The sequence below is a fragment of the Vipera berus genome (genome assembly GCF_964194415.1).
Source record: "Vipera berus genome assembly, chromosome: 12".
Taxonomy (NCBI): Eukaryota; Metazoa; Chordata; class Lepidosauria; order Squamata; family Viperidae; genus Vipera; species Vipera berus.
The window spans coordinates 11,463,008-11,489,969 of record NC_138215.1 but is presented as its reverse complement, the minus strand read 5'-3'; the positions used below and the strand labels follow the sequence as shown (position 1 = coordinate 11,489,969).

Genomic DNA, 26,962 nt, shown 5'->3' with positions numbered 1-26,962 from the left:
TGCCTCACTGAGTGAAGGGTACTTCCCTGCTGCCTTGAAAGAAGCGGTGGTAAGGCCCCTCCTCAAGAAACCGGCACTGGACCCAGCTGTTTTAAACAACTTCCGTCCTGTCTCCAACCTTCGCTTCCTTGCGAAGGTCGTTGAGAGCGTGGTGGCACGACAGCTCCCTTTGAACCTGGAGGAAGCTGAATATCTAGATCCGTACCAATCGGGTTTCAGACCGGGGCACAGCACGGAGACGGCATTGGTCGCGCTGGTGAATGATCTCTGGCGGGCCCGAGATAGAGGTTATTCTTCTGTCCTGGTCCTATTAGATCTATCAGCGGCTTTTGATACCATCGACCATGGTATCTTACTGCGTCGTCTTGAGGGGCTGGGAGTGGGAGGCACCGTTCTGCGTTGGTTCTCCTCCTACCTCTCGGACCGTTCGCAGACGGTGTTGGCAGGAGGGCAGAGGTCAAGCCCTAGGCCTCTTAATTGTGGAGTGCCTCAGGGTTCGGTGCTCTCGCCCCTCCTGTTCAACATCTATATGAAGCCGCTGGGAGAGATCATCCGTAGCTTCGGGGTGAAATATCATCAATATGCTGATGATACCCAGCTATTCATCTCCACCCCGAACCAACCCAGTGATGCCCTCGATGTGATGTCCCGTTGTCTGGAAGCGGTACAGATTTGGATGGGAGAAAACAGGCTTCGACTCAACCCGGCCAAGACTGAGTGGCTGTACATACCGTCATCTCGTTTAGTCCAAGAGGTTCCATCTCTGACTATAGGAGGAGAGATGTTACCTCCCATTGATAAAGCACGCAATCTGGGCGTCCTCCTAGATTCACGACTCAGTTTTGAAGATCACATTGGAACCGTGGCTAGGGGGGCATTTGCCCAGATTCGTCTTATATACCAATTACGCCCCTTTTTGGACCGAGATGCCCTACGTACAGTCACCCACGCACTCGTTACCTCCCGTATTGATTACTGTAATGCTCTCTACATGGGGCTGCCCTTAAAGACCACCCGGAGGCTTCAGCTGGTGCAGAATGCAGCTGCGCGGGTTGTGATGGGAGCTTCCCGATACTCCCATATTACACCCCTCCTGCGGGAGCTGCATTGGCTACCAGTTGCCCTCCGGGTGAGATTTAAGGTGCTGGTACTTACCTTTAAAGCCCTACATGGCTTAGGTCCGGGATACTTGCAGGACCATCTGCTGCCGGGAACAAATTCCCATCGTCCAGTACGCTCACACAGAGAAGGCCTCCTCAGGGTACCGTCAGCTAGGCAATGTCGGCTGGCGACCCCCAGGGGGAGGGCCTTCTCTGTGGGAGCACCAACCCTATGGAATCAGCTCCCCCCTGAGCTTCGGATAGCCCAAAACCTCCAATCCTTTCGCCGCGGCCTCAAAACACACCTGTTCCACCAAGCTGACCTAGACTGACAGGCATCTTAATTAATTTATATTTAGTATTTTTAATTCATTTTTAAATTCTCTAATTTTTTATTGCACTGATGTTCTCAATTTCATTTATCTTGATTTATGCACTTATTATATGTTTTATTGTGAGCCGCCCTGAGTCCTTCAGGAGATAGGGCGGGATATAAATCCCATCAATAAATAAAATAAATAAATAAATTTTAGCTATTATGATGGGGAAGGAGGTCACTTGCTTAACTGTGAACGTAATATGCAACAGCCTAGTTCTTAGATCAGGACACCTTCTTTGGAGAAGGTTCGGCACCAGATTAAAGGTGAATAAGAGATCTGAAGTACAGTGTAGATGGTGAGAGTAAGATGTTTATTGCAAAACTACAAATTCTTTGAAAGAAGGGCTTCACACTACAGAAAAAAATGCATATACATTCCTCTTTTTTGAATGATTAAAGCAGCCATGTCTCTTTTTCAGGCTGGAATCTGGAAATCCTTTCCAATGTCAATTTCCTATTTCTCTGTTTTATCTTATTTTCTTATCAAATATATACACACTCTATCTGTCTGTATAAGAGACTTTAGCTTGATAATTATTCTAGTAGGTTTTCAGGATCTTCAAATCACCCAAGTCTTTTTTGTCTGGCAGTATCAAGGCTTTGAACCTGAACCATTTATCATATGAAAGATCTGCTTTAAGCCTTGAGCAATTGTTCCTCCCCCCATGAAAGAAGCTGTTAAGTTTGCCTAACTTAACCCTGGGCAGCAGTACCTGTCCTAGTTTTTCTGGGAGCTGATTCATCAGAGGCTTGAGGTTTTTTACCCACTCTTTCCTGGCCTTTGCAATGTTGTATGGGCCCATTTGTCAAGTGTAAGCATCCAGGAGCCAGGATGGAGTTCAAAAGCACTGCAATCTTATTCCGTGCTACCTATACACGAGAATTTGATCTAGTAACAGTTAAGGCAAACTGGTGCTAGATAAGAGTCAGTGGAATTCATAGGTGGCTGGACTTAGGTCTCTAAACTGATGATCTGCTTGACCCTGCCTTTGGTTCCTCTTGGCCATGTCCTACATCATGTTCTCAGAGGCCAGCATGCATTTGCTTACCAAACCAGAAGGATTAATTTGTCCAAGAGATGTCCAGCAGCTGCAACCCTTTTCCTAAAAATATAATTAAAAACATGGTTGGCATTCTGATTGGAATATAAACCCACATTGTCTTCAAACAGTTTTTATTGTTTATATGGAATGGATGCTTAAACATTGCCCCTAAAGGAGAAAGGATTTCAGTGAATCATTCTGAATATATCATGCAAATTAAAAAATAATGATGGCATTTTATGGAATTTATCTCATCACAGAGAAGATGTGAACTGTGGGCTTGTTGTGACATTTTTCCCCACAAAGAACTTGAAAGTTGGAATGGGAATAAGGGCATTTCTTGAAATATGTGAATTCATTCACTTAAAAAAGTCAGCAGAAGATGGGGCTTGTTCGCTATTTCTAAATAATATGCTCTTTAGCAATTCAAGTGTTGATATGATAGTGGTATGCATAATGTTCTTGCCTGCACTTAGCCCCTCCGAATATGCCTGGTAGCATGAGGGATATAAAATTCCTAATTTACATTCCTGTACTTTCTGCTGTCCCCGTTGCTACGAATGTTGCTATGGCATGTTTTGAGGTTCTCGGGGTTTCTGAAAAGGTGACTGAAAGAGCTGTCACAAACAGAGATGATTAGAGTGACGAATCGGAGGGTGGGTGGAAAGTCGAGCTTAATTTCTAAATGACTTGCAGGGGCTGCTAAAATCCACCAGAAAATAGGACTATTGAGAGACTTTCTTCACAAATGTCAGACAAATTTTGTCATGAGAAACTAGCTGCGCTGACTTGGTAGCTACTCTCTTTTTTTTTAAATATAGTGCTCTTGCTCAAATAGAGACGGTGGTATGAACAAGTATTGTGGATAGAAGATGGTTGTGGGAATGGAGACATAGCCTATCAGTAGAGGAGCAGTTGCATTGAGTTGCCTGGCTAGATAAAGCAATTTCCCTGTTCAGTATAAGCAGCTTTCTATGTTCCTGCAAATACCCAGTTCCAGAGATTGGTGCTTGATGTGGTAGACAACCTATTTTCTTTATAAAAGGTATTGGGCATCTCTAGTTCCAAGGACCAGACTATCCAGTGATGGGCAACAAGAGAAAATTGCTGGCAGTCATTGAAAAAAGTCCTGGACTAGAAGGACAATTCCTTTCATTTTGTATTAAGCGACTTTTCCTATCTATGAGATTATTCTGATATGCTTTGCAAAATTGATGCACTTTTGCATTTGGGTCTGCAGTATGATGGAGCAAAGGACAACAATTTGCTGAAGAGATAGGCGGGATACTTCTCTAGAGCCAAATCCAGGATCCCACTTCTCCCCTTTCACGGCACGCTTGTTATTTCACTTGTGACACCTCTGATGAAGTCTGGCTATCCATGATGGAATCCTTAAACTATGTATACAGTTGACTATGCCATTGGGCTTTGGGGAGCTCTCTGTACAGCAAGTGGCTTGTAGATCTTGGCTCTCAAACAAGGTGAAGCAGAATTGGACCTGGTTATAGTTGAATAGGAATCCCAGCTAGTTAAGCAGACATGCTTGAAGAAGGCAATGACAAACCGTTTATTTACTCTTTACCAGCAAAACTAACACAACCTAAATCAGTCTTGACTGTAACCTCCATTTTTTAAGCAAAAGTTTTGGCTCAACTTCCCAATATTTTGGGTAGTTCTGTGGCATACTGGGGGTACAAAGTAGATGGTCCTGAGATAAAAATGAAATGTAAGTTAAGATTAATGTAATTAAAATGGAGGTCTCTGAGGGGCTATTGATTTTACTCCCTCCATTTAAAACTTACATCAGTGATTCCATGAGCTCCATAAATAAAATACACCTAAATTAAATAATAAATAAATAATTTAAAACACTAGCTTTTCTCCTAGTGTCCCCATTTTCCGCCATTTTTTTTCTGCTTGGCATATGGACTTGGTCTAAGCTAATTTTTTAAAGATGGTTTCCAGCTATAAGATTACATAAGTGGTTGAGGTTATCCTTCCAGAACACCTAATTTACAGAAAGCTCTCATTATTGCTTGCCTTTAGACAGAGTTGTCTTCCTTAGGAGATAGTAGGCTGTATTCTTTCTTTGAAGATATTGAGGCAAAGTCTGGGGAAGAAGGCTATCTCTGAAGGATACCTTAAGTTGCTACACTGAGCAGGAGGTTGAAGTAGATGATTTCCAGGTTTCCTTTTAAATCCTATAATGCTGTTGATTTTGTCCTACTGTTGCTATTTTGACAGTGATTATTTTTATTTTAAGACAATACTGGAGAATATACATGCATTTCTCTCTCTCTCTCTCTCTCTCTCTCTTTATATATATATATATATATATATATATATATATATATATATATATATATATATATATATATATATATATATATATATATATGTTAAATGCTTGTTAACTATTTAGATTACCTTGCTAGGCCCCAAACATGGGACAAATCTTTATTTCCTGTTTTGGCCTAACCGAAGGCCATCCACAGGCAGTAGTCACAACAGTGACAGCTCATATTTGTGTAAATTTTAGATTGCTAACAAAGAATTAAAGGGAGAGTGATATGCATTTCAAACTTATTTGTTTTCATCAGTCAGCCATACCCTTCTGAGATTCGAACCTGGGCTGATTGCACATTAAGCAGTTGTTCTCAGCTAACAAAGTGAGATAGAGCTTGTGGTCTAGAGGTTAAAACAACTGCCTAATGTGCAATCAGCCCAGGTTCGAATCTCAGAAGGGTATGGCTGACTTGATGAGAACAAATAAGTTTGAAATGCATATCAGTCTCCCTTTAATTCTTTGTTAGCAATCTAAAATTTACACACACACACACACACACACACATATATATCTGTGTTTCTCTCTCATTCTATCTCTATCTCTATTCTAAACTTGTATATTTTATACAAAGGCTGGATAACTAGAAGAATTCATTCTAAGCTTGTCTTTATGCAAAAGTAAGGAAAAAAATCTTATCCCCAGAATTTCTGCTGAGTGAAGATTTATCTATTAATTCCTGTTAGAGCTTCTGTGTCAGAAACAATGTAATGAGAAGGATAAATGAGTAGAAAAAAGCAACAGGGAAGAATAATGTCTTCAGGGATAGAGAAGCGATGTTCAACTTTGGATTCCATGTTTCATTGTGATGCAGTTTTTATGAGCCTAGATGATTTGCCAGCTGCTTGAAAATAATTAGAATTGTTGTTTATTCACACCTGGAAACCCAGGTTTGGGAACAAATTAGAATGTGATACTTAAATTGGTAAGCTTTTTGGTCCCATTGAGATGTGACATTCATTGCATCATTCTAACTTAATCAAAAAGCAGAAGTAAGGAGAAAGGAGGCATGTGGATAAACTGGACTTTGGTAGTTTGTCTTTCAAGGCATAGTGGAAACATGTAAGAATATAATAATTGTGCTTCATCAATCTGGTTTATAATTATAGTAATTATGTCATAAGGAGCTGGCTACTGAAGTGTTTGGATGGGTGGGAGAAAAAAAAATGTAATAAATGTGAATACAATATGATACATGGTTGCTTGTGAACTTCCGGATTCTGGAGCCACCTAAATAATTATGATTGAAATTATAGGCTGTTTTGGAAAGATCCAGATACCTAATCCAGCTGGAGTTGTTTGGTATTCTCACTGAGGTGATAATATAGATAATTGGAATATTCAAAGTACGAATTTGAAACGAGGGATGCCAGCAAAGTCCTGTTGGAGAGCTATAATCAATAAAGGAGAGTATTTGTAGCTCAGGGTTCAAATGACGGCTCCTTGATGCTCTCTGAACCTGGTTTTTTTTCTTGCAGATGTTTCATTACCCAAACTAGGTAACATCATCAGTGCTAGTCACTGGTGATGACTAGCAATGATGATCTTAGCTAGTTTGGGTAACGAAACATCTGCAAAAAACCCCCAGCGAAACTCAGAGAGCACCAAGGACCCCTCAAAGCTCTATTCCCACCCCCTGCCCCCCCTTCCGCCACATTGTGCTGCTGGCATTATGAAGGCTTAATAAATAAGAACTGCTGAAACACCGGGACACGTTTTGAGTCCCAATTGCAGAATGCTTTGTGTGGGCATGAACTCAATGCTGCAGCTTGTTTAGAGACAAATGCATCTATCATTCTGGCACTCCACGATAGCCCAGGGGCACCTGAATCCATAGTGTATAGAGGAGGCATGCTGCTGCCTAAAAGCAGAGGTTATCAGTGGCACTATCTGAATGGCAGTGGGAATCTTTAACAGGGCACAGAGTCTGGCTTCCCATTGTCCCCTGAGGATATTCTTCCCCATCAGCATGCAGAAGATGCAGCCGAAGACAAAGGCTGCAGATGTTTATTGCCGCTACGGAAAAGAGATTTGGCTCAGCGGTAAAGCAAACACTTTGCATGCAAAGGGTCCCCTGTTCAGACCTAGCATCTCCAGGTACAGGAGGCAGGCTTTAAAACTGTTGAAAGCTATGATTTACAAGTGTAAAAACTACCCACGGGGAAACCCACCATCCATAACCCTTTCCAGCCTTATTGGTTTTTGACCACCTGGGCAAGGACTAATCCAGGTTGAGGTCCAACAGCATCTCCTGGTTCCTGACTCGGACAACAGGGCTACGTTCTGGCCTGACAATGTATGCCAACTTTCCAGGTCACACATGGGAAACTTTATCCATGAAGCTGGTGTCAACTTTTGAAATGAACCCAGCTGAAGCCACCTTTGTCATTCTCAGTTGCCACACAGGTTGGGAGGAGTGGGGAAGAAAGTGAAAGTATTGCTAAAGATGGAGCGGTCATGTCAGAACCAAGATTATTCCCTTTCCCTTCCTTCCTTCCTTCCTTCCTTCCTTCCTTCCTTCCTTCCTTCCTTCCTTCCTTTCTTTCTTTCTTTCTTTCTTTCTTTCTTTCTTTCTTTCTTTCTTTCTTTCTTTCTTTCTCTTTCTTTTCTCTCTCTCTCTCTCTCCCTTCCCTTCCCTTCCCTTCCCTTCCCTTCCCTTCCCTTCCCTTCCCTTCCCTTCCCTTCCTGAAAGCTTGTTTAATAATATTGCAGCCAGCAAGGTAATGTGTACATTTTGTAGGTGGAAGAGGTTCTGGATTTTCTTCTAATAAAAAAGAATCTAGGCATTCCCCGAAGTAGATGCAGGGAATAAAAAAGAAGAATTCTTTGTCCATGTAGATTTGCATTACAGCTGGACACAGCTGGTAGGTTGCAGTGACGGCCAGTCTCCCACCAATCCATGGAGGGCCTGGGCTTGGAAGCGCTGCCCCACATTAAGAGAAATGACTAATAAATGCTTGAACTGGCACAAGGGGAGCAAGACTGGCTCCTGGCAATTGCAAGCAGCTGAGCAATCTGCCCTTTGGGCCTTAGGGAGCACCAACCCTGTGAGCGAGGTGTGAAACAGTGTCGTCTTTCATTAATGAAATAAACTTCATTTTTCCCCCCTTCTGATTTCTTTTTTTTTAAAAAAAATTCCTCAGGCAGTTCCCAATTTCTGTTCTAAAATAACAGACTTGCAACATTGGCAGTTGAATGAGCAGTGGGGGAGGGCTGGGCAGGGGTTTTAGAATTGGCTAGTCTTTTCTTCTTTGCCTTGGCTCTGTTTCTCTTGGTGCCTGCTGTTGCCATGACAACCCTGGATGTGTCTTTTAGCTCCAGTGATATCATCAGGCATCCCAACAACCGAGGGCCTGTGCTCGGAGGCAACATGGGCTATTGTGTGCCTTTCACAGCTCCTGTTCTTCTCAATTGGTTGGTCTTGTCCAACTTTCCTTCTTGGCTTGCCGGTTCTTCGCCTTTCTCTCTGACCTCCCAACTTCCTTGCCAAGTATCCAGGCGACTTCAGAAAACTCTGAACAGAAATAGCGGAGCTGCAAACTAGAGTGTTGATGTGCAGAAGAGGCAGTCGTATCAGTAAGTGTAGCAGGTGATTAACCTTGGGCAGGGCAAGGGGATTTTCCTTAATAGTAATAATAAAGTTGGAAGGGAACTTGGAGGTCATCTAGTCCAACCCCCTGCTCAGGCAGGAAACCCTATACCATTTCAGGCAAATGGCTGGCCAGTCTCTTCTTAAAAACCTCCAGTGTTGGAGCATTCACAGCTTCTGGAGGCAGGTTGTTCCACTGGTTAATTGTTCTCACTGTCAGGAAGTTTCTCCTCAGTTCTAGGTTGCTTCTCTCCTTGACTAGTTTCCATCCGTTGCTTCTTGTCCTGCCTTCAGGCGCTCTGGAGAATAGCTTGACTCCCTCTTCTTTGTCTGTCCTTGGCTCATACAAAGATAAAAGAGGAAATACATTCAGACTTGCAAGATTCTGCTACCATAGTTGTTACAATAAAAGTAGTATAGTTAGTCCTTGACTTATCACCACAGCGGATCCCAAAATTTATACTAAGCAATACAGTTGTTAAAAGAGTGTTGCCCCTTTTACAACTTTTCTTTTTGCAGTTGTTGAAGGTTTGTGATATGATTACACTTGAATGCAAATGATTGATATTTAATTTAATTTAATTTAATAATATTTGTATACCGCCCTTCTCCCTGAGGACTCAGGGCGGTTCACAGGGCAGAATAAAATACTAAATACAAACGTTAAAAAGAGATTAAATAGTTGCCCATATTAAAACAGTTAAAATAGAATTCTAAAACACCAAGTTGGATACAACTAAGCACCATTTTTGGGGTAACACAACAGTTCTATGAATCTTGGCTCTTCCTTCCTTCCTTCCTTCCTTCCTTCCTTCCTTCCTTCCTTCCTTCCTTCCTTCCTTCCTTCCTTCCTTCCTTCCTTCCTTCCTTCCTTCCTTCCTTCCTTCCACCCCCTCCCTGTGTCTATGCATTCCAACAAAGACAGGAGCCACATATTGTTTTTATCCAGTCATACAGAAAATAAAACAGCCGTCTCCTTGCAGTAACATCTAAATTTCCAAACTGCTCATGGCTATGTTTTTGCACTAGTTAGCATTAGAAGAAAATTCAGAATGCTTGCTTTTCTCCAAGAATTTGAGATGGGGAAGGCTGTTGGAGGTTAAAGCATACACACACTCAGTGTGTGATGGAAATGGAACCAGTATAGTGATTAGTGAAACAGGTTTTGCAACTATAACAGATAGGAGATTCATTTATAGGAAGTACATTATAGTGATAGACAAAGTCAGGCAACTATTTCTTATCAACAGGAAAGTCAAAGATTATGTGCCTGGGAAGGAAGTGACTTCAGATTAGAGGAAGCAAGGCAGAATGATAGTAAACTCTTTATCTTAAGCCTACTTCCTCTTTATGACTAATAGGTAGTGAGGTAAGGAAGAGTCAGAAATCAGGACCATTAGATAAGGACCTCCATCCTAATATAATCATGTACTTAACCACCAGCATATCTCAGATCTTAGGGTTATCACTGAGTGAGAAAACATTGTGACTTCAGCTTGAATTCCTAAGTTAAAGGCAGTTTTTTTTGTTAAAAAAAGGTTAATCATGCATTCTCAAATTGGTGCTGATACTTCCTGATCTCGTGGATACATTTTTACCCCAGGATGATCTATCCTCAACCATCAGATCTTCCAATAGCTCTCATTGCTGCTGTAGTTAAGCATATATTGCTGCTAGTTGCTTTTTCCATGTATCCAAAATACGATGATTTATGCTTGGTCATTTGTGCCTTAGGAGCTCTAGTTTGATTTATTTAATGATCCATTTGTTTGTTTTCTTGGGTATCAATGGTATTCTCAGGAGTTTTCTCTGAAACTAAAGTTCAAAAGTATAAATACTCTTTTGATCTTGCTTCTTCAACAGTTCAACTTTAATTTCCATAGAGTGTTACAGGAAAAACATCATCATCATCATCATCATCATCATCATCATCATCATCATCATCATCATCTTCTTCTTCTTCTTCTTCTTCTTCTTCTTCTTCTTCTTCCTCTTCCTCTTCCTCTTCCTCTCCTCCTCCTCCTCCTCCTCCTCCTCCTCCTCCTCCTCCTCCTCCTCCTCCTCTTCTTCTTCTTCTTCTTCTTCTTCTTCTTCTTCTTCTTCTTCTTCTTCTTCTTCTTCTTCTTCTTCTTCTTCTTCTTCTTCTTCTTCTTTTTCTTCTTCTTCTTCTTCTTCTTCTTCTTCTTTTTCTTCTTCTTCTTCTTCTTCTTCTTCTTCTTCTTCTTCTTCTTCTTCTCCTCCTCCTCCTCCTCCTCCTCCTCCTCCTCCTCCTCCTCCTCCTCCTCCTCCTCCTCCTCCTCCTCCTCCTCCTCCTCCTCCTCCATAACTGTTATTTGTCTAAAGCAACCTATTGATTTTTCTGGCTAATCCTAGATTTGAATCTAAGTTTTTTTTTTCTATTTCCTATCCAAAGTTCAATTTTATAAATTGTAGTGATGCACAAGATACTAAGCTGATAACCAGTTTCATGCTTGAATGAAGCTGGAAAAATGCTAAGATATTACCAAACTTAATAAAAGTACTCTAATTTCTTGTCTTTCAGTTGGAATACCTAGAGTCTCTTTGTATTTTGGAAAGAAGCAGCAAAATATTTGTGCTATATTAAGGATGCATATTTAACAGGAATGTTTATGAGTGAACATGACAAAATGCTTTGAGGAGAGATGCTTAGCAAGGAAAAAGCAAAGCAAATAGATGCCAAGTGCATTGCTAGAATTCCTATCACAGAGGAACTGCTTGTTGGCAGTTCTACTTATTTTTTCCCTCCTGGAATGATAGAAGTTAATGATTAAGTATCTTATACAACAATTCATAGATATGAGGCATTGGTTATCAATTAAATACCATAATAAAAGAATACTGGGAAATAAATCTACCATGCTAATAATTTCAGAATAAAACCATAGAGGGGGAAAAATCCCTAGATTTAATAATAATAATAATAATAATAATAATAATAATAATAATAATAATAATAATAATAATAATAATAATAATAATAAGTTGGAAGGGACCTTGGAGGTCATCTAGTCCAACCCCCTGCTAAGGCAGGAAACCCTATACCATTTCAGACAAATGGCTGTCCAGTCTCTTCTTAAAAACCTCCAGTGTTGGAGCATTCACCACTTCTGGAGGCAGGTTGTTCCACTGGTTAATTATTCTAACTGTCAGGAAGTTTCTCCTTAGTTCTGGGTTGCTTCTCTCCTTGACTAGAGAAGCATTATTTCTTAATATGTAGATTAATTTTTCATTTTTTTTCCAGGTGACCAGATACTACAATTTTTATTTGGCAGTACAAAGCCTAATTAGAGTGGGCTTAATAAAGAGAAAGCCTCTTTCTGGTAGTGAAGTTTCCAAGGCAACATTAGCAAATACTAGGAATCCAAATGTCATCATTTCTTTGAGTTGCTGTTAGCATCTACGTTGTAACTGACAGTCCTCTGGATTTGCATATCTACCTCTGGCATTTAACCGGTAACAACAATTATGCTTGTTCCCAAATCAAGTAGACAGAAGGTTTGTAGTGAAGGTGAGGAGCATGCCCTCCATCTACAGATCTGCTTAGAGATTCATCAAGTATTAACTACCAACATAAACACTGTATTGCAATGGAAAAATCCAGGGATTCTTTTGTTTGTTAGCCGACTTTAGTTAGGTCTAAGTATGTATCTAGGTCAGTGCTTTCCACACCTGGGTAACTTACCTGAAATTGGGTACAGATTTTTCACTGGTAATACACAAACCCAGAACCCAATCACAATAGGGACATTTAAATCAAGTTACTGTAAGGTCTATTACCTACCTTGGATTAAAAAGGACATAAGCTTTGGCTAATGTCAGAAAAAGTTTGGGAAGAGTTAGGTGATGCATTAAAAAAAATAAAATTGCAAGTATGTATCCGAACTATCAACCTAAATGTTGGAGATGTGGTGGTGAAGACGCAACATATTTTCATATATGGTGGACCTGTAAAAAGGTTAAAGCTTTTTGGATTAAAATCTGGTGGAATATGCAGAAGATATTTAAGCAAAGGATAAAGTTTTGTCCGCAGTTGTTCTTATTGGGCATAATTACAGATACTACTGTTGTGGATACCAAGTTGATGCTGAATTTAATTACGGCAGCAAGACTTTTAGTAGGTCAATATTGGAAGAAGGAGGAACTGCCGACTATAGAAGAATGGACTCTAAAAGTTTCTGACCTGGCGGAAATGGCAAAGATTTCGGCCTATTTGAAAGACCATTCGCAACAACGTTATATTATGGAGTGGAAAAAGTGGATTGATTATATCCAGAACAAATATGGGACCAAAAAGTTTCATTTAGCATTGGTATAAGTTTTTTTTATATGATATTAGTATTGTTTGTAGTCATTTCATATGAGCTAGAGTGCGATAGACTTAATAGTTTATTGTTGTTAGCATATGGTTGTTTATGATTGTTTTTTGTTTTTATACCTTGTATTTAGCTCTGGGAAGTGGGGGGGGGAGGGGGGAAGGGGGGAAAGGGATAGGGAGGGCTAGGTAGGGGTGGGCGGAGGGAGGGGGGGAGGGATTGTTAAAGATAAAATGTATTGTAAAGCTTTTCAATAAAAAAAAATATTTGATCAAGGGATGCCACAAAAGAATTTCTAGGGAATTTTTAACCTGCCATATCTTTCTTTGCCTCCTTTAAGAGAAACAAAGCACAACACAAAGTACGGGAAGTTGTATCTGCTAAAGAGCTAGATGATATGGAATATCATTAGCATAGATCTCCTGCTTTAAGCAGGGGGTTGGACTAGAAGACCTCCAAGGTCCCTTCAAGCCCTGTGGTTCCATGAAATCATATTGCCTTAAAAAAAATTCCCTGTATGTTTTTCCAAATATGGCATGTCTTTTCTCTAAATTTAAAAAAAAAACAAGCATCAAAGTCATTTACTTTCTCCCATGGGGAAAATGCTCCGTTCTTTTTAATGCTGTTCTGTGTTTGAGAGATGCTTGGAATTTAAGGACACAATTTAAACCAGGAATTAAGGGCCACTGGCTGTTACTTTTCCTCCCAGCCTTTTGTCTTACCAGCCCAGATTGTAGTGTCCCCTGTGAATCCTGCTGACCGAAGAACAAACTGTCTTTGTTTGGGTTATTTATGGCATGTTTTAGCTTTTCATTCTGGCATCCACTTTGGGAATGTTGGCTCATGCAGATGGATTTTAACCCAAATCAGAGCAAGGTCAGATTGTTGGCATACGGATGCCTACTCAGTGTGACCATTGGATGCATTCTTAGTAGCTCTTTGCCTTAGAGGAAGTCTTGCACAGAACTAAGTGTAGGAAAGGAAGGGAGGGCCACCACCCCTCCCTTGATAGCTAAATGGAACCAGCAAGATTATGGAAATGCTGGCTCCTTAGGTTTTACTCAGACCCTCTGCCCCACATATGTTTGCTAGGAGCTGGAGAGAAGTTGTTATAACTTCTAAGTTATCTAACAACTTCTGCCTAAGGATATCTAGCCAAGTAGTAAGACTGTATTACTATTATCCTTCTCATCTTTCCCATTACCTACTCCGATTGGGATCTTATAACTATCGCCTTGTTGGCTATATCTTATGATTTATGATTGCATCTTATTTATGATTTATCACTGTTGCTTTTATCACTGAGAGCTTCTGCACTGGAGACAAATTCCTTGTGTGTCCAATCACATTCTATTCTATTCTATTCTATTCTATTCTATTCTATTCTATTCTATTCTATTCTATTCTATTCTATTCTATTCTATTCTATTCTATTCTATTCTATTCTATTCTATTCTATTCTATTCCTATTCCTATTCCTATTCCGTTCTGTTCTGTTCTGTTCTGCTCTGCTCTGCTCTACTCTACTCTACTCTACTCTACTCTACTCTACTCTACTCTACTTTCTCTTCTGTTCTCTTCTGTTCTCTTCTGTTCTCTTCTGTTCTCTTCTGTTCTCTTCTCTTCTCTTCTCTTCTCTTCTCTTCTCTTCTCTTCTCTTCTAAATTTTCTATACCTATCAATGCTGGCATAAGTAGATTTTAGTGGGAACATGGGCCTCAACTAAGGCTGACCTAACTGAATTGGAAGAGAAACAAGGAAACACAAGACAGATGAAAGCTCAATTTGCAATGAGAGCATTGATTCTGTTGTTGTTGTTGTTGTTGTTATTATTATTATTAAAAAAGACTTTTCCTTCTTTAAGAGAAGGAGCATGCAAATGTGAGGTTTAAAGATTGCTGTCCTTAGGTCAGAGGAAATGAAGGAGGTGGGAGCGAAGGCTATCTGTCTTGAGAAAAAAAAATGAATGGGAGAGAATAGTTAACTCTGAAGCCTGCTTGTTATCCCATGCACGTCTACTTTGCAGAGGTTATGAATTTTAAAGACCTAATTCCACGCATAGAGTTGGGATTTACAGCAGAAAAGCCTCAACAAATGAGATTGAAACTGAGAAAACTCCAAATTCCTACCTTTTGTGGTGCTAAAGGATGGAGGGAAGGAACAGTGCTACCTGCTTAATCTTTCTGCACAATGATTGCAGCTCTATACAATGTAGGATTTGTAGAATTTACAATATGGCCTTATTCTTATTTTGGCCACACAAATCCAAGAGTAACCTTTGAAAGATGTAGGTTAGGTTAAAGTTACCTTTTTTTCCTCTGAGAGCATGGTGGTCTGTTCTAAATTATCCTGTACTGCTTCAAGTTCAGTGATTTTTCTGGATCTCGAGCACTCTCTTAGCCATTCCCCCTTTGGGAAATGCCTACAGCTCAGCCATTTTGAATGGGGATTCCAGGAATCAGTCACAATCCTTATTCTAGGTTGAAAAAAGTGAATGAGCATTCATCTTTAGTGTTATACCCTGATGAAGGATGCTGATGCTCCTCCTTGTTATTTCACCAAAGCTGTTTCATCTCTTGGCTGATCCTGGAACACAGAATCCACAAGGATCAAAGTTCATATTGAATAGGTTTAAGACTATTACACTTCCAATCCAGAAGGAAACACAGTTGAGAAAGTTCTTCAAATCATAGAACTTGAAGGGACCTTGGAGATCCTCTAGTTCAACCCTTTACCCAGGCAGGAGTCCTTATACTATCCCAGACAAATGGTTATCCAATCTTTTCATGAAGACTTCCAGTGATGGAGCACCCAAAACTCCAGGATGCAAACTGTTTCACTGTTCCACTGACTAATTGTTCTCACTGTTAGGATTTTTTCCCCTTCGTTCTAGGTTGAATTTCTCTTTGCAAGCTTTCATCCATTATTTCTTGTCCTGCTCTCAGATGCTTTGGAGAATAGGTTGACCTCCCCTCTTCACTGTGACAGCCCTTCAAGTATTGGAAGACTGCTATCATGTCTCTCCTAAGCCTTCTCTTTGTTAGGCTAAACATATCTAGTTCCCTTAGCTGTTCATCATACAGTTTAATCTCCAGAAATCTTGTCACTAACAATCTTGGCCCATCGAGGTAACAATAGATCAGTGTCTCTTTTTTGCCTTGACATTTTGCATTTCTTTAGTGAAAGTCATGGAGATCTTGCTCTAAACCTGAGAGGGCACCTTCGCCCATCTCATTTCCATGACCTCAAATCCCTGCATTTTCTCTCTCTGAAATGAATTGTCCAAATCTGGAAACAAGCAGTGATTTGCAAGTAAGGGTGAACAGTGTCGTGAGTGTTATGCTTTTTTATCATTACCTTGACAAATCACAATTACATCCTGTGGTTATGCAGATAATTACCAAGCTGGGGTAGGGGGAATGCATATCTTTTTTTTTAGTGACCTTAAGTTATCCTTTAAATGGATAAACTTGCTCAAATCTACTATGACGTTTTTGGTGGGTCTTTGGATAATAGCTTTAGTGATGGGTAGCTGTTGAATCAGGTGCCTTTGCTTTAAAACACTGATCAATGTTTGATGAAGTTTTATGATAGGTTGTTATTGTTTTGTTTTGCACTTATCAGGGTTGATGACTGGGGTGGCCCAAAAGCATTGTAAAATAAATAAGGTGCTGGATTGTCTTGTCAAGTTAATATTGATGCTTTAATGAAGATAACTTAATTGTGAAGGAGCTGTGAGGCTAAGTGTTTCTTTTATTTTGTAGGTTATTCTATTTAACCGTGATTTCTCTATTCTACATACTGGTCTATGGCTGAACAAAGATCTGGTGATTATGATGATGATAAAGATAACTGAGGTTAACTGAAGATAGCTGAGCCTCAGAATTAGGATTTTTTTGTGCAATAGAATATGTTCCACTAGAATGCCTGAATTTTTCCACCGCTCAATCCTATCTTTCCCGTAACGTCTCTTCAAATCAGAAAAGCCATGTTGGAAGATAACAGTTGTCCCTAAACAGGGGTACCATTTTAGGCAATATTGGGTGTTTCCTCTCTGGCTACCTTGAAAAATTAGAGGAAAAAAGGCAATGGGGAAAGCTTCTCAGGGGTGAAGCAAATAGGCTTACAGAAAGATTTGGATTGCATTCATGCCAAGCTGGAAATGGCAGGGTGGTAGTTTAGTCTGTCGGTGGGATGTTCTGCATGCTAGCTCCCAGCAGCCCGAATGGGCAGTTCAGATTATTTCTCCCAACATGGACTGCTCTTAATTTACTATTTGTTCCACATGGGTGTGCAAAAGGGCTCTCCTTGGCATTTCACACTGAGGCAATGCTTGGAAAGGGATTGCTAGTTTGGAGCATCAGATTGGAACAAATGGCCTGCAGCCATCTTGATCTGACAGAACGTGCCAGGTGCTGCTTGTTTATTCCTTGCAACAGCCTTTACTTTTGATCCCCAGTCCCTAAGCTGCACAGACCTCTGATTTTTGACTTTCACCAAGAAAAATGCATCTGAAAAGAGAAAGGGAAGCCAGCTCAGCAGAAGCAGTAACATATGGGCCACATTAACCTGTGTAAAACAAGCATTTCAGCTGTCAGGTTTATAACACAAGGAGAAAACCCTGTATAAACAAGTTGTTATAACAGGGGGAAAAAATAGTGTCTGGCTTGGTGTCTTTTCTTTTGATCCTCTAATGCTGAAGTTGTTACAAAAAGGTAACAACTGCAGCAAACTTGTTTTAGATGAGGCATATCATTAAACGACTTTTTAGCTGCAATTTCAGCGAGCACAGATGTTGCAAGTTTCGGTAAGGAAGAGCTTGGAGTTTGTCCTCGTTGCGTTAATTAAAAATGTGTCTGAGCTCTGTAAATAGCGTTACCGTATCTGTGGGGTTTAAACGGTGGGGGAATCGGTTGTGAAAGGGGCGTGCAGCTTTCTAGCTCTGCATTGCAACATTTGACAATACAGTTATTTTACAATGGCATTAAACAGCTATGCATTGTCCATCCAGTATAGGAATTCCATCAATAATGTTATTGGCTCCTTTGGTACTGTGGTTGGGAAGGTTTAAAAAGGCAATCTTGATTAGTAGAAAACAAAATGGAGCTTAACGTGGGCCTCTTCTGGACAATGAGGGGCTGGAAACTTTATCTCTGATATTATAAATAAAACAGTATACATACATTCCTGTATGTGTCACTAGCTTTAGCAACATATTTTTGGTTTATTGTGGTTTGAACAAAAAACTCAACTTCTTGGTTTGGAATCCTAGTCTAGTCTAGTTTGATCTATCTATCTATCTATCTATCTATCTATCTATCTATCTATCTATCTATCTATCTATCTATCTATCTATCTTCTATCATCTATATATTGTCTATCATCTGTCATCCCCTCAGTTCATATACATCCAAAGGAAAATCCCACAAGAGCTCAGCAAACACACTATCTCAAGGCCTGAGAGAATCCCCGAGTGATCAATGACTTTCAATCTACAGCTTCATCCTAGACCTACTAATTTAGTGATAAGCTTAAGACTGTCTAAGCCAGATAATTCAGCAGTAGAGTTGATCTCTCTTTTTTCCTTTCTGCAAACTGGTAAAACAAAAACCAAAAAAAGTTCCAGATTTCTTCCAGGGAGGAAATAATTTTACATCAGTCAGGGTTAGACTTCAGCAAAATTATTCCTTTACTTGCTAGCAACATCTTTTGCTTCTCCGATCACCAGTGCTTGTCCTTCAGATCTACTGCCCTCCTTGGTACATTTGGTGTCTTTGAGTACTGGTGACAGAAAGACCAGATAGAGCCTGTCTGATTCAGAGGATAGAGATTTAGTCATTGCCCCATGAGTTCTAATCTTACTACTGTATAGAATATTGCTTTGCTTAAGTCACTTTGTTCACTTCAGTTTCCAATCTATAAGATGGGAGTAAAACTTGCTCCCTTCGCTCAATTAAAAAAAAAAGAATCTGGTAATCCATAATGATTTTGAATCAAAAAATTCTTTAAGTGAATATCTTGTTGATACAAAATGTGTTGACTTGCTAAGGTGTATGACAACAGGAGTGTCTTTTAATCATGGTCTCCCATGGCTATATTGACTTCTATTTCTCTTAACGATTCTAAATAAAGAAATGCAGCACTGAAATAGCATCATGATTTAATGAATGTTTAATCAGAAGCACCCCCATATTCCACGGAGGTAATTTCCTGTTAAGTGAGCATGAGATAATAGCTTTCAGAATCCTGCATACTCCAATACAGAAGAATACTGATATTAATCTGTGGAACCCAGTACCTTCAACAAGTGTTCGACAAGTTTCATTTTAGTGACTAATACGTTTATTTAGTGACTAATGCATTGGAAGGAAAGGATTGCAGTCCACGAAACTTCATGCCATAAGAAATGAGTCAATCCCTAAAGAACAGGAATCACTTTGTGCCATTTTATCTCTGTGTGTATGTTTGTGAATTAAAGGTTTCTCAACAAGAGTTTAATTGCAAAGGTGAGCAGTGTGGTAGCCTAGTGGTGAAGACACTTGCCCTCCCACTCAGAAGGTTGAGCATTCAACCCTAAGTGGCAGCAGATATTACTCTCTCCTAGAATGCAAAGAAAAAAAAAAGATATCTGCTGTGAACTCCCCATAGGTGTCAGGAAGGGCATCCAGCCAGTAAATACTCAGCTCCATCCAGTTGCCCCCACTCTATCCCAAATTAAGGCATTACAGGGATGTAAAAAGAGAGTTTTAGTTTAATTGCAAAGGCAGGAGTTAAATTAATACCTAGGAACCAATCAATCTTTTACTCTCTGATGATGCTGTTTGTAAAAGGAATTGCTTGTGAACATTACATAAGGTGTGTTACGAATTATTGGCTCAGCCAGTAGAAAGCTTCACACTCCCCCATTATATCTTGTGTGGGTGGCTTGGCTTGCCCTTTTCAATTCTGCCTGATGATTTGTGAGTTGCTCTGTTAATCTTGCATTTCTGTTGGCTGCAGTTTCTTAAAGCAGCGTGCAGGAGGTGCAGCTAGTGGGCTTCAGTGGAAAGCTGTTGAGCCCATCCGCTTCCTAAGCACCAAATCAGTCCCATTTCCTCTAAGTTGCATTTGGCTGCCAATTGCTGGAAGCAATGGGGAGAAGAAAAGAGGTGGGTCCTCTGTGGCAGATATTCTGAAAAATAGGCTCCTTTCTGCAACCTCCCCTCCCTTTATTCTCGTGCTTTGAATTCATTTATTCAGCTTTTTATCAAAAATAAATAAATAAACAAGCTAAACATACTGAATCACTGAAGGCAAATGCTTTGGATTGGATCAGTAGGTGTAATATATGCCTGGGTAAAAAGTCAATTTTCTTGTTACCCTGCTAGACAAGAGCGCCTGGCACACTGCTCCTCTTTCCATTATGTTGCATTTGCATGCCACTTAATCTCCAGGATTCAGCATGCCTGCAGTCCAAATGCAGCAAGGATCCTTACTGTAAGTAAAAGGAGTGTATTCTCCTTTGCAGGATCCCTGGCCAAGAAAGATGGAAAAAGAAATCCTTGTGAAGGTCTGTACATTTTGTAGCCTCTTTTAATATCCTGATCCCCCAAACCTGAGGGCCTGGCAGTGAAGCATCCTCAGGAAGTTCAGAGAACATCAAGAACCCAATACTATGTACTATCTAAAGTTGATATTGCAACTTCCTTTCATTTTTTTCCTAAATTTAATCATAGAACGCCACTGGTAAGTCCACACTTGGAATATTGCATCTAGCTTTAGTTGCCACAATATAAAAAAAAAAGATGTTGAGTCTCTAGAATGAGTGCAGAGAAGAGCAACAAAGATCATTAGGGGACTGGAAGCCCAACGCATTTGAAGAACAGTTGCAGGAATTGGGTATGTCTATTCTAATGAAAAGAAGGACTAGGGGTGACATGATAGCAGTTTTCCAGTATCTCAGGGGTTGCCACAAAGAAGAGGGGATCATCCTACTGTCTTCTCCAAAGCACCTGAAACAATAGATGGAAACCAATCAAGGAGAGAAGCAACCTAGAACGAAGGAGAGATCTCCTGACAATGAGAATAATTAACCAGTGGAACTATTTGCCTCCAGAAGTTGTGAGTGCTCCAACACTGGAGGTTTTCAAGAAGAGATTGGACAACCATTTGTCTGAAATGGTATAAGGTTTCCTGCTCAAACAGAGGGTTGGACTAGAAGACCTCCAAGGTCCCCTCCAACTCTGTTATTCTATTATTCTGTTTTGTTTAAAATTGTGCTAAAATTATGAATTAGATTATGTGTTCCATGGCATTCCTCTCAATGTGTTGTGTCCAAGGAATCAAGAATGTTCTGAGGAATTACCTTAGAATAGTTTCTTTATTGTTGTTCATCTATAGACAGAATCTTGGCAGAGTAAAGCAACTATCGGCATAACTATTAGATATACCTTGCAAGCTGCTGTAGAGAATCCACCTTCTAAGCCAGTGTTTTTCAACCTTTTTTGGGCAAAGGCACACTTGTTTCATGAAAAAAATCACGAGGCACTCCACCATTAGAAAATGTTAAAAAATTTAACTCTGTGCCTATATTGACTATATATAAAGTAATTCTCTTGAATAGGAATCAAATAAACACAAAGAAAGTATTTTATAATTACTTTTCAATTTTTCCCACGGCACACCAGGCAACATCTCGCGGCACACTAGTGTGCCGCGGAACAGTGGTTGAAGAACACTGTTCTAAGCTATGTTGATTCTTTGCTCCACTACTTCCTGCAATTGTAGACTACATCCCAGCACAGAATTCTGATTGCAGTATTTTGGTTGCAGTATTTGCATAGAGCTGGGTACCACAAGTTCAGAGTTCTAGACCTAACATCTCTGATCATGTAGATTTTTTCCCCCTGATAATATAAATTAAATGCTTGTGACCATGGGCAGAGTTCCTCGTCATTGGAAAATGTGTGTTTGTGTGTTGTTGTTGTTGTTGTTTTAAAAAAACCAATTACAAATGTACGAAAAGTTCTGGTGTTCTTATCTTTTCTTCACTCTAATGCTAAGAAGGAAAAACAGGGTTAACCTGAGTCACACTTCATGAACAAATGTTTGGATCAGATCATTAGCAGATGAATCTAAATCTTACCATGTGGTTATGTAATCTTGGTTCAAAAATAATATGCTTGTGCCTATTGGATCAAGAAATTAAATTAAATTAAAGAAATAATACATTAACAAAATTTGTGCGGAAAAAGAAGAATGGATTTTCACAGGGTTTATCTTAAATGTCACACTGGACATTGTGACAATGCATCTTGGACAGCCAAAGATGATAAGGACTGATTTATCCATTGCTACATGTACTACCTGTGTTTAATAAATTTAGCTTAGGGCAACATTACAGTCTTGTTTATAGTATTTATACCCATTTCCTTGATATAAAAACTGAATGAAATGCTGAAAGCATGACAAAATGTGTGTAATGTTTGCCATTTTGATTTTTTTCTAAAAAAAAAAACAACTTTATGTTTTTGGCTAGTCCTGAGTGTATGGAAATGAAATGATGCTGACGTGGAGACAGCTGTTTGTAGCAATTTTGCTTACATTGTTTTTCCTCATTGTATTGTTAAACATAACACTGCAGTCTCTCTGCAGATGTTAGCCTAGCTTTATTATCTACTAATAGGTTGCACTGAAATGTGTCAAATGTGACAGATGTGTTTCAGTTGTTCTTCTTTTATGGCATGTCTGTCAGAATACCTGGGCTCATAGAGACTGATACAATAAAGAGACATTTACAATAATAGTTTTATTTTTTATTTTATTTTAATCCCATTTATATCCCGCCCTTCTCCGAAGACTCAGGGCGGCGTACAATTTAAGCACAAACCAATGTGCTTAGCAATAGCCTTCATTCTATGTGTATGCCTGCTTATTAGGGCTTTCGCCCCCCCCCACAAGCGGCATTATTACAAAGTCAGCTTAATTGCCCCCAACAATCTGGGTCCTCATTTTACCTACCTCGGAGGGATGGAAGGCTGAGTCAACCTTGAGCCTGGTGGGATGCGAACCTGCACTAATTGCAGGCAGCTGGTGTTACTTAAGGAGGCATTAGCCCACTGCTCCACCAAGGCTCATAGTTGCCATTACATTAATGTTTGAAGAACACATCTTCACTCTTAGCATAATTGGAAATACAAAATGGATGCTTACCTATGCTACCGCTGAATATCTCCTGTGAAAATACATCTCCACTTTGTTAAAAGAGGCGAGGAATTGGAGCTGCAAAAAGATGGGGCTAATGCAGTCTTTGCCTTGTGCATATAGATTGTGCACAGTAAATCTGTAATATTTTTTTAAATTTTTAACCATTTTCAATTTTTTTCAACTGGGAATCCTTATATGAAATTGACACACAGGTAGAAATCTTGCATGCAAAATGTACGTTCAACCGTATACACTTGGGAAAGTTGTGTAAAGAAATTAAGATACTAGGGTTAATTAAGTTTCATTAATCACAAAGACATCGTGAAATGGTATGTACAAAATCCAGATTTTTTTGGCTATTATTTTTGTAAAAAGAATCACTAAGAAGTGGAGAATCAAGCCCAATAATTAGTGAGTGCGCAGCAATGACATAGATTTGGGAAATGATCGTTCCAAATGTCTTGGCCTAGAACAGGAATATTTCACTTAACAGAAATGAGGCTTCAGCTGAAAACACTAATCAGTCTCACAATTATTCAAACTCACAAAACCATCATTTTTATTTTTTTTTAAAAAAAACCAACTTACTATCCATATTTTTTAGCGAATAGTATTTCTTTAAAGCAGGGACGCGGTGGCTCAGTGGGTTAGGACGCTGAGCTTGTCGATCAGAAGGTTGGCAGTTTGGCGGGTCGAATCCCGAGTGCTGCGTAGCAGAGTGAGCGCCTGTTACTCGTCCCAGCTTCTGCCAACCTAGCAGTTCGAAAGCACGTAAAAAGGCAAGTAGAAAAATAGGGACCACTACGGTGGGAAGGTAACAGCGTTCCGTGCGCCTTTGGTGTCTAGTCATGCCGGCCACATGACCACGGAGACGTCCTCGGACAAGCGCTGGCTCTTCAGCTTTGAAACGGAAATGAGCACCGGCCCCTAGAGTCGGAAACCACTAGCACGCATGTGCGGGGGAACCTTTACCTTTACCTTTTATTTTTTTAAATCCATCTGAGTGAGGACTCTGGAAATGGATCCTAAGGCTTACATATACTTTTAGGGCTGGATCTATTTCTTCTGTCTTTCATACTGTAACCAAACTGGGTATCTCAAATCACTATCTTCAACTTCGTATCTCCTACATATTTCAACTACATACTTTCAACTCCCCGAATTCTTAGGTTTAGGAAGAAATTCTCTGGCTGAGGGAATATTGCCACAGCATAGACAGCAATAGAAGATGGGACTTTTCTGGGTCTCCATGGCACCCACTTCCCTGAGACTTTTGCCTAAGAAAGTTTTGGATGCATTAAGAATGTTTCCTGACTGGGAATGCTACATTTCATACCAGAGATTTTACTGCTATGCTGAAATTGTATGTCTAAACTATCCAAAACATTATCTACAGTTTTTAATGTTAAAGGTTTTTTTTAATAGTTTTTCCTCCTATTAATATAGCTTGTTGTGATTTTGCTTTGCATTAATTTGATGTGGCATGTCTATATTTTATATTCCGTACCTTTAAACAGAAACTGTCTTCTTGGGCAACATTTTTCGGGGGGAAAAGCAGGGTACAAATACTTTAAATGTCTTCAATTAAAAAGAAGAACCACAATTTAAGTAATTCAGAAAGCTGATGCCACTGCAGTAGTGTGCCCACTGAGATGTACAACTTTTTTTTAAAAAAAGGGGGGGGGGGTTACACATTCAAATAGGCCCCAAGCTATTGTACAGCAGCCCTGATTGGTTGTTTAGCTCTTTGAAGGATACAGTGCTGATCAGAGTAGAATCTGCCTTCATTTTTTTCTTCTGGGCCACTGCTTTCTATTAAAAGAAGATTTAAAAACTGCAGAAACTTAGAGGACGTGTTTTTTTTAATCTTTTCTCTATCAGTTTGAGCAATAAGAGCTCTTGATTAATTAATAATGACAAAACTGATTTATTAGCTAGGTTTTCTTCAGTGAATTAGTTAAATAAGAAAAAAAGAATCTTCTTTAAAAAAAAAACTATGCCTAGGAAAGGAAACAGTATTTTGAAGAAAAAAAAATATTCTTTTTGTGTGTGTGTGTGTGTGTGTGTGTGTGTGTGTGTGTGTGTGTGTGTGTTTAGGGGGTTATCTACTTCAAACTGGGGGCTTTCCCATAGAAGAGGTGTTGTTCCTTCTTTATCTTGAAGATACTGTAGTACATTGGTTCTCAACCTAAGGTCTGCAATATCATCATAGGGGGTCCGTGAAGGCTTGAAGAAATATTATGATTTACATCTTGAGTTAAGTCTTGGGGTACTTAAGGTACTTAAAGGGGGTCCGTGGCGAAGGTACTTAAAGGTAATTAAAGGTACTTAAAGTCTTGGGGTACTTAAGGTACTTAAAGGGGGTCCGTGGCGAAGAAAAAGTTGAAAACCAGAACTGTAGGAGGTAATTTAAGGAAATACAGTATATATGTTGAATTTATCAGTTAATCAGAGGCATTCTTTCGCTAAAAGTTTTGCTCTGTTACTCTATACAGTTAATAGACTAAGTATTGAATCCCAACTGTACTTAATTTATATGCAAAGCAATATCGAATGGTTTAAAATTGCATCCATTTAATATGATCAATAAATTTGGGTAATTCTTCCTTCTTAGGAAGTCTTCTATCGTTATATCCTGTCCTGTCAAGGTTTGCTTGCTGCCTTGGCAAATCCAGCTCACTTGTACCAGTTCCAGGCATCATAAAGTTATATGGTACGTGGAACTGGCATCATAAATGAACCAGTTTGAATCATGATGAAACCCATCAAGTTCAGAGATTGTCAATGCTTTTTCCATTCCTGGTTCTACCGCACTGTCAATGGTTCCTCTGAAAGTTGGTGTATTTCTGTACCAAAGTCATCTTCTTTCTTCCCTACCCCATTATCTCTCTATAGATACATAGAGTACTGGAAGAATTTGCAGACTTTGCATGCCGTAGACATGGAGCTGTACACAGGACTCCAGAGATTGTGAGTATTGTGTTTTTTAGTATTTTTGTCTCAGTTTGTGAGAACAAGCAAAGGTTGACCAGGTCTGTTCCTCTACACTATCAAAAGAAATCATAGGTAAAGTATGTTTCTAGTATGAATATTTGACCTACTTACTGAGTTTAAGACCAAATGTTCTCTTCTGGGTTTGTGGTTCAATATGCACGACTGAACTTGGATTTAGAAGTGTTTCACTGAATTTGCAAAATGTGCATTCACCTTGTTACCTCCTTTGGCCATTTTTTGAAACAAAACAGAGAGTTGAGCTTTTGCTGCGGAGGCATTTTCTCACACCAAATAAGTGAACATGAATCAGTGAGTAAACAACTGTGGTTCTGGAACTGCAGATCCATGACAGCTATCCAAAGATGAAGTCAATAGATTACTTAACCTAACTGCAACTGGAGTTAGGTGACCCCAAAAGTTAGAATCTCAGTTCATTTCATATAGCTGGTAGTTCTGACAATTCATTCTGTGGAGAATTTGTACTTTGGATTTAGTCTTAGATGCTTGGACAGAAATGCTTGCTTCTTGCAGACCAGCTTGCTTCATTGCTTTTTGGTGGACCATTGACTTACCAATCTATCTTCAAATAACCTGCCTTGAAATTCATATGGGACTTTATAGATCACTCTAACTCAGGAGTATCAAACTCGCAATGTCACATGACATGTCGTGATGTATCACAACTTTTTTTTTCCATTGCCGGCAATGGGGTGGGCACGGTTTTGCCATGACGCATCCAGCCCACAGGTTGGCAGTTTGACACCCCTGCTCTAACTTGACAGTTTTAAGATATGTGAACTACAACTCCCTGAATTCCTCAGCCAGCTGGGGAATTCTGGGAGTTGAAGTCCACATGTCTTCAAATTGCCAAGGTTGGAGACCCCCATTCTAAAACATAGCTGGGAATCCATGCCCATACTGAACATTCTGCTAAGGCTTAGCCATTGTGAATTTCAGGTTTATCAATTTCAAGTTCCTACTCTGAGAACTTACA

General features: G+C 39.7%; 1 protein-coding gene across 3 annotated transcripts in view; it reads left to right on the top strand.

Annotated features, from left to right (window-relative positions):
- Window positions 1–26,962, top strand: part of NTRK3 (neurotrophic receptor tyrosine kinase 3) — a gene marked incomplete at its 3' end in the record, with an annotated part of 368,520 nt that overhangs the window by 67,322 nt on the left and 274,236 nt on the right. For all 3 annotated transcript variants that reach the window (XM_081337317.1, XM_081337316.1, XM_081337318.1), the window contains exon 2: window positions 25,870–25,944. In XM_081337317.1, the coding sequence (XP_081193443.1) occupies window positions 25,870–25,944 (75 nt within the window). The remainder of the gene's footprint in view (window positions 1–25,869; window positions 25,945–26,962) is intronic.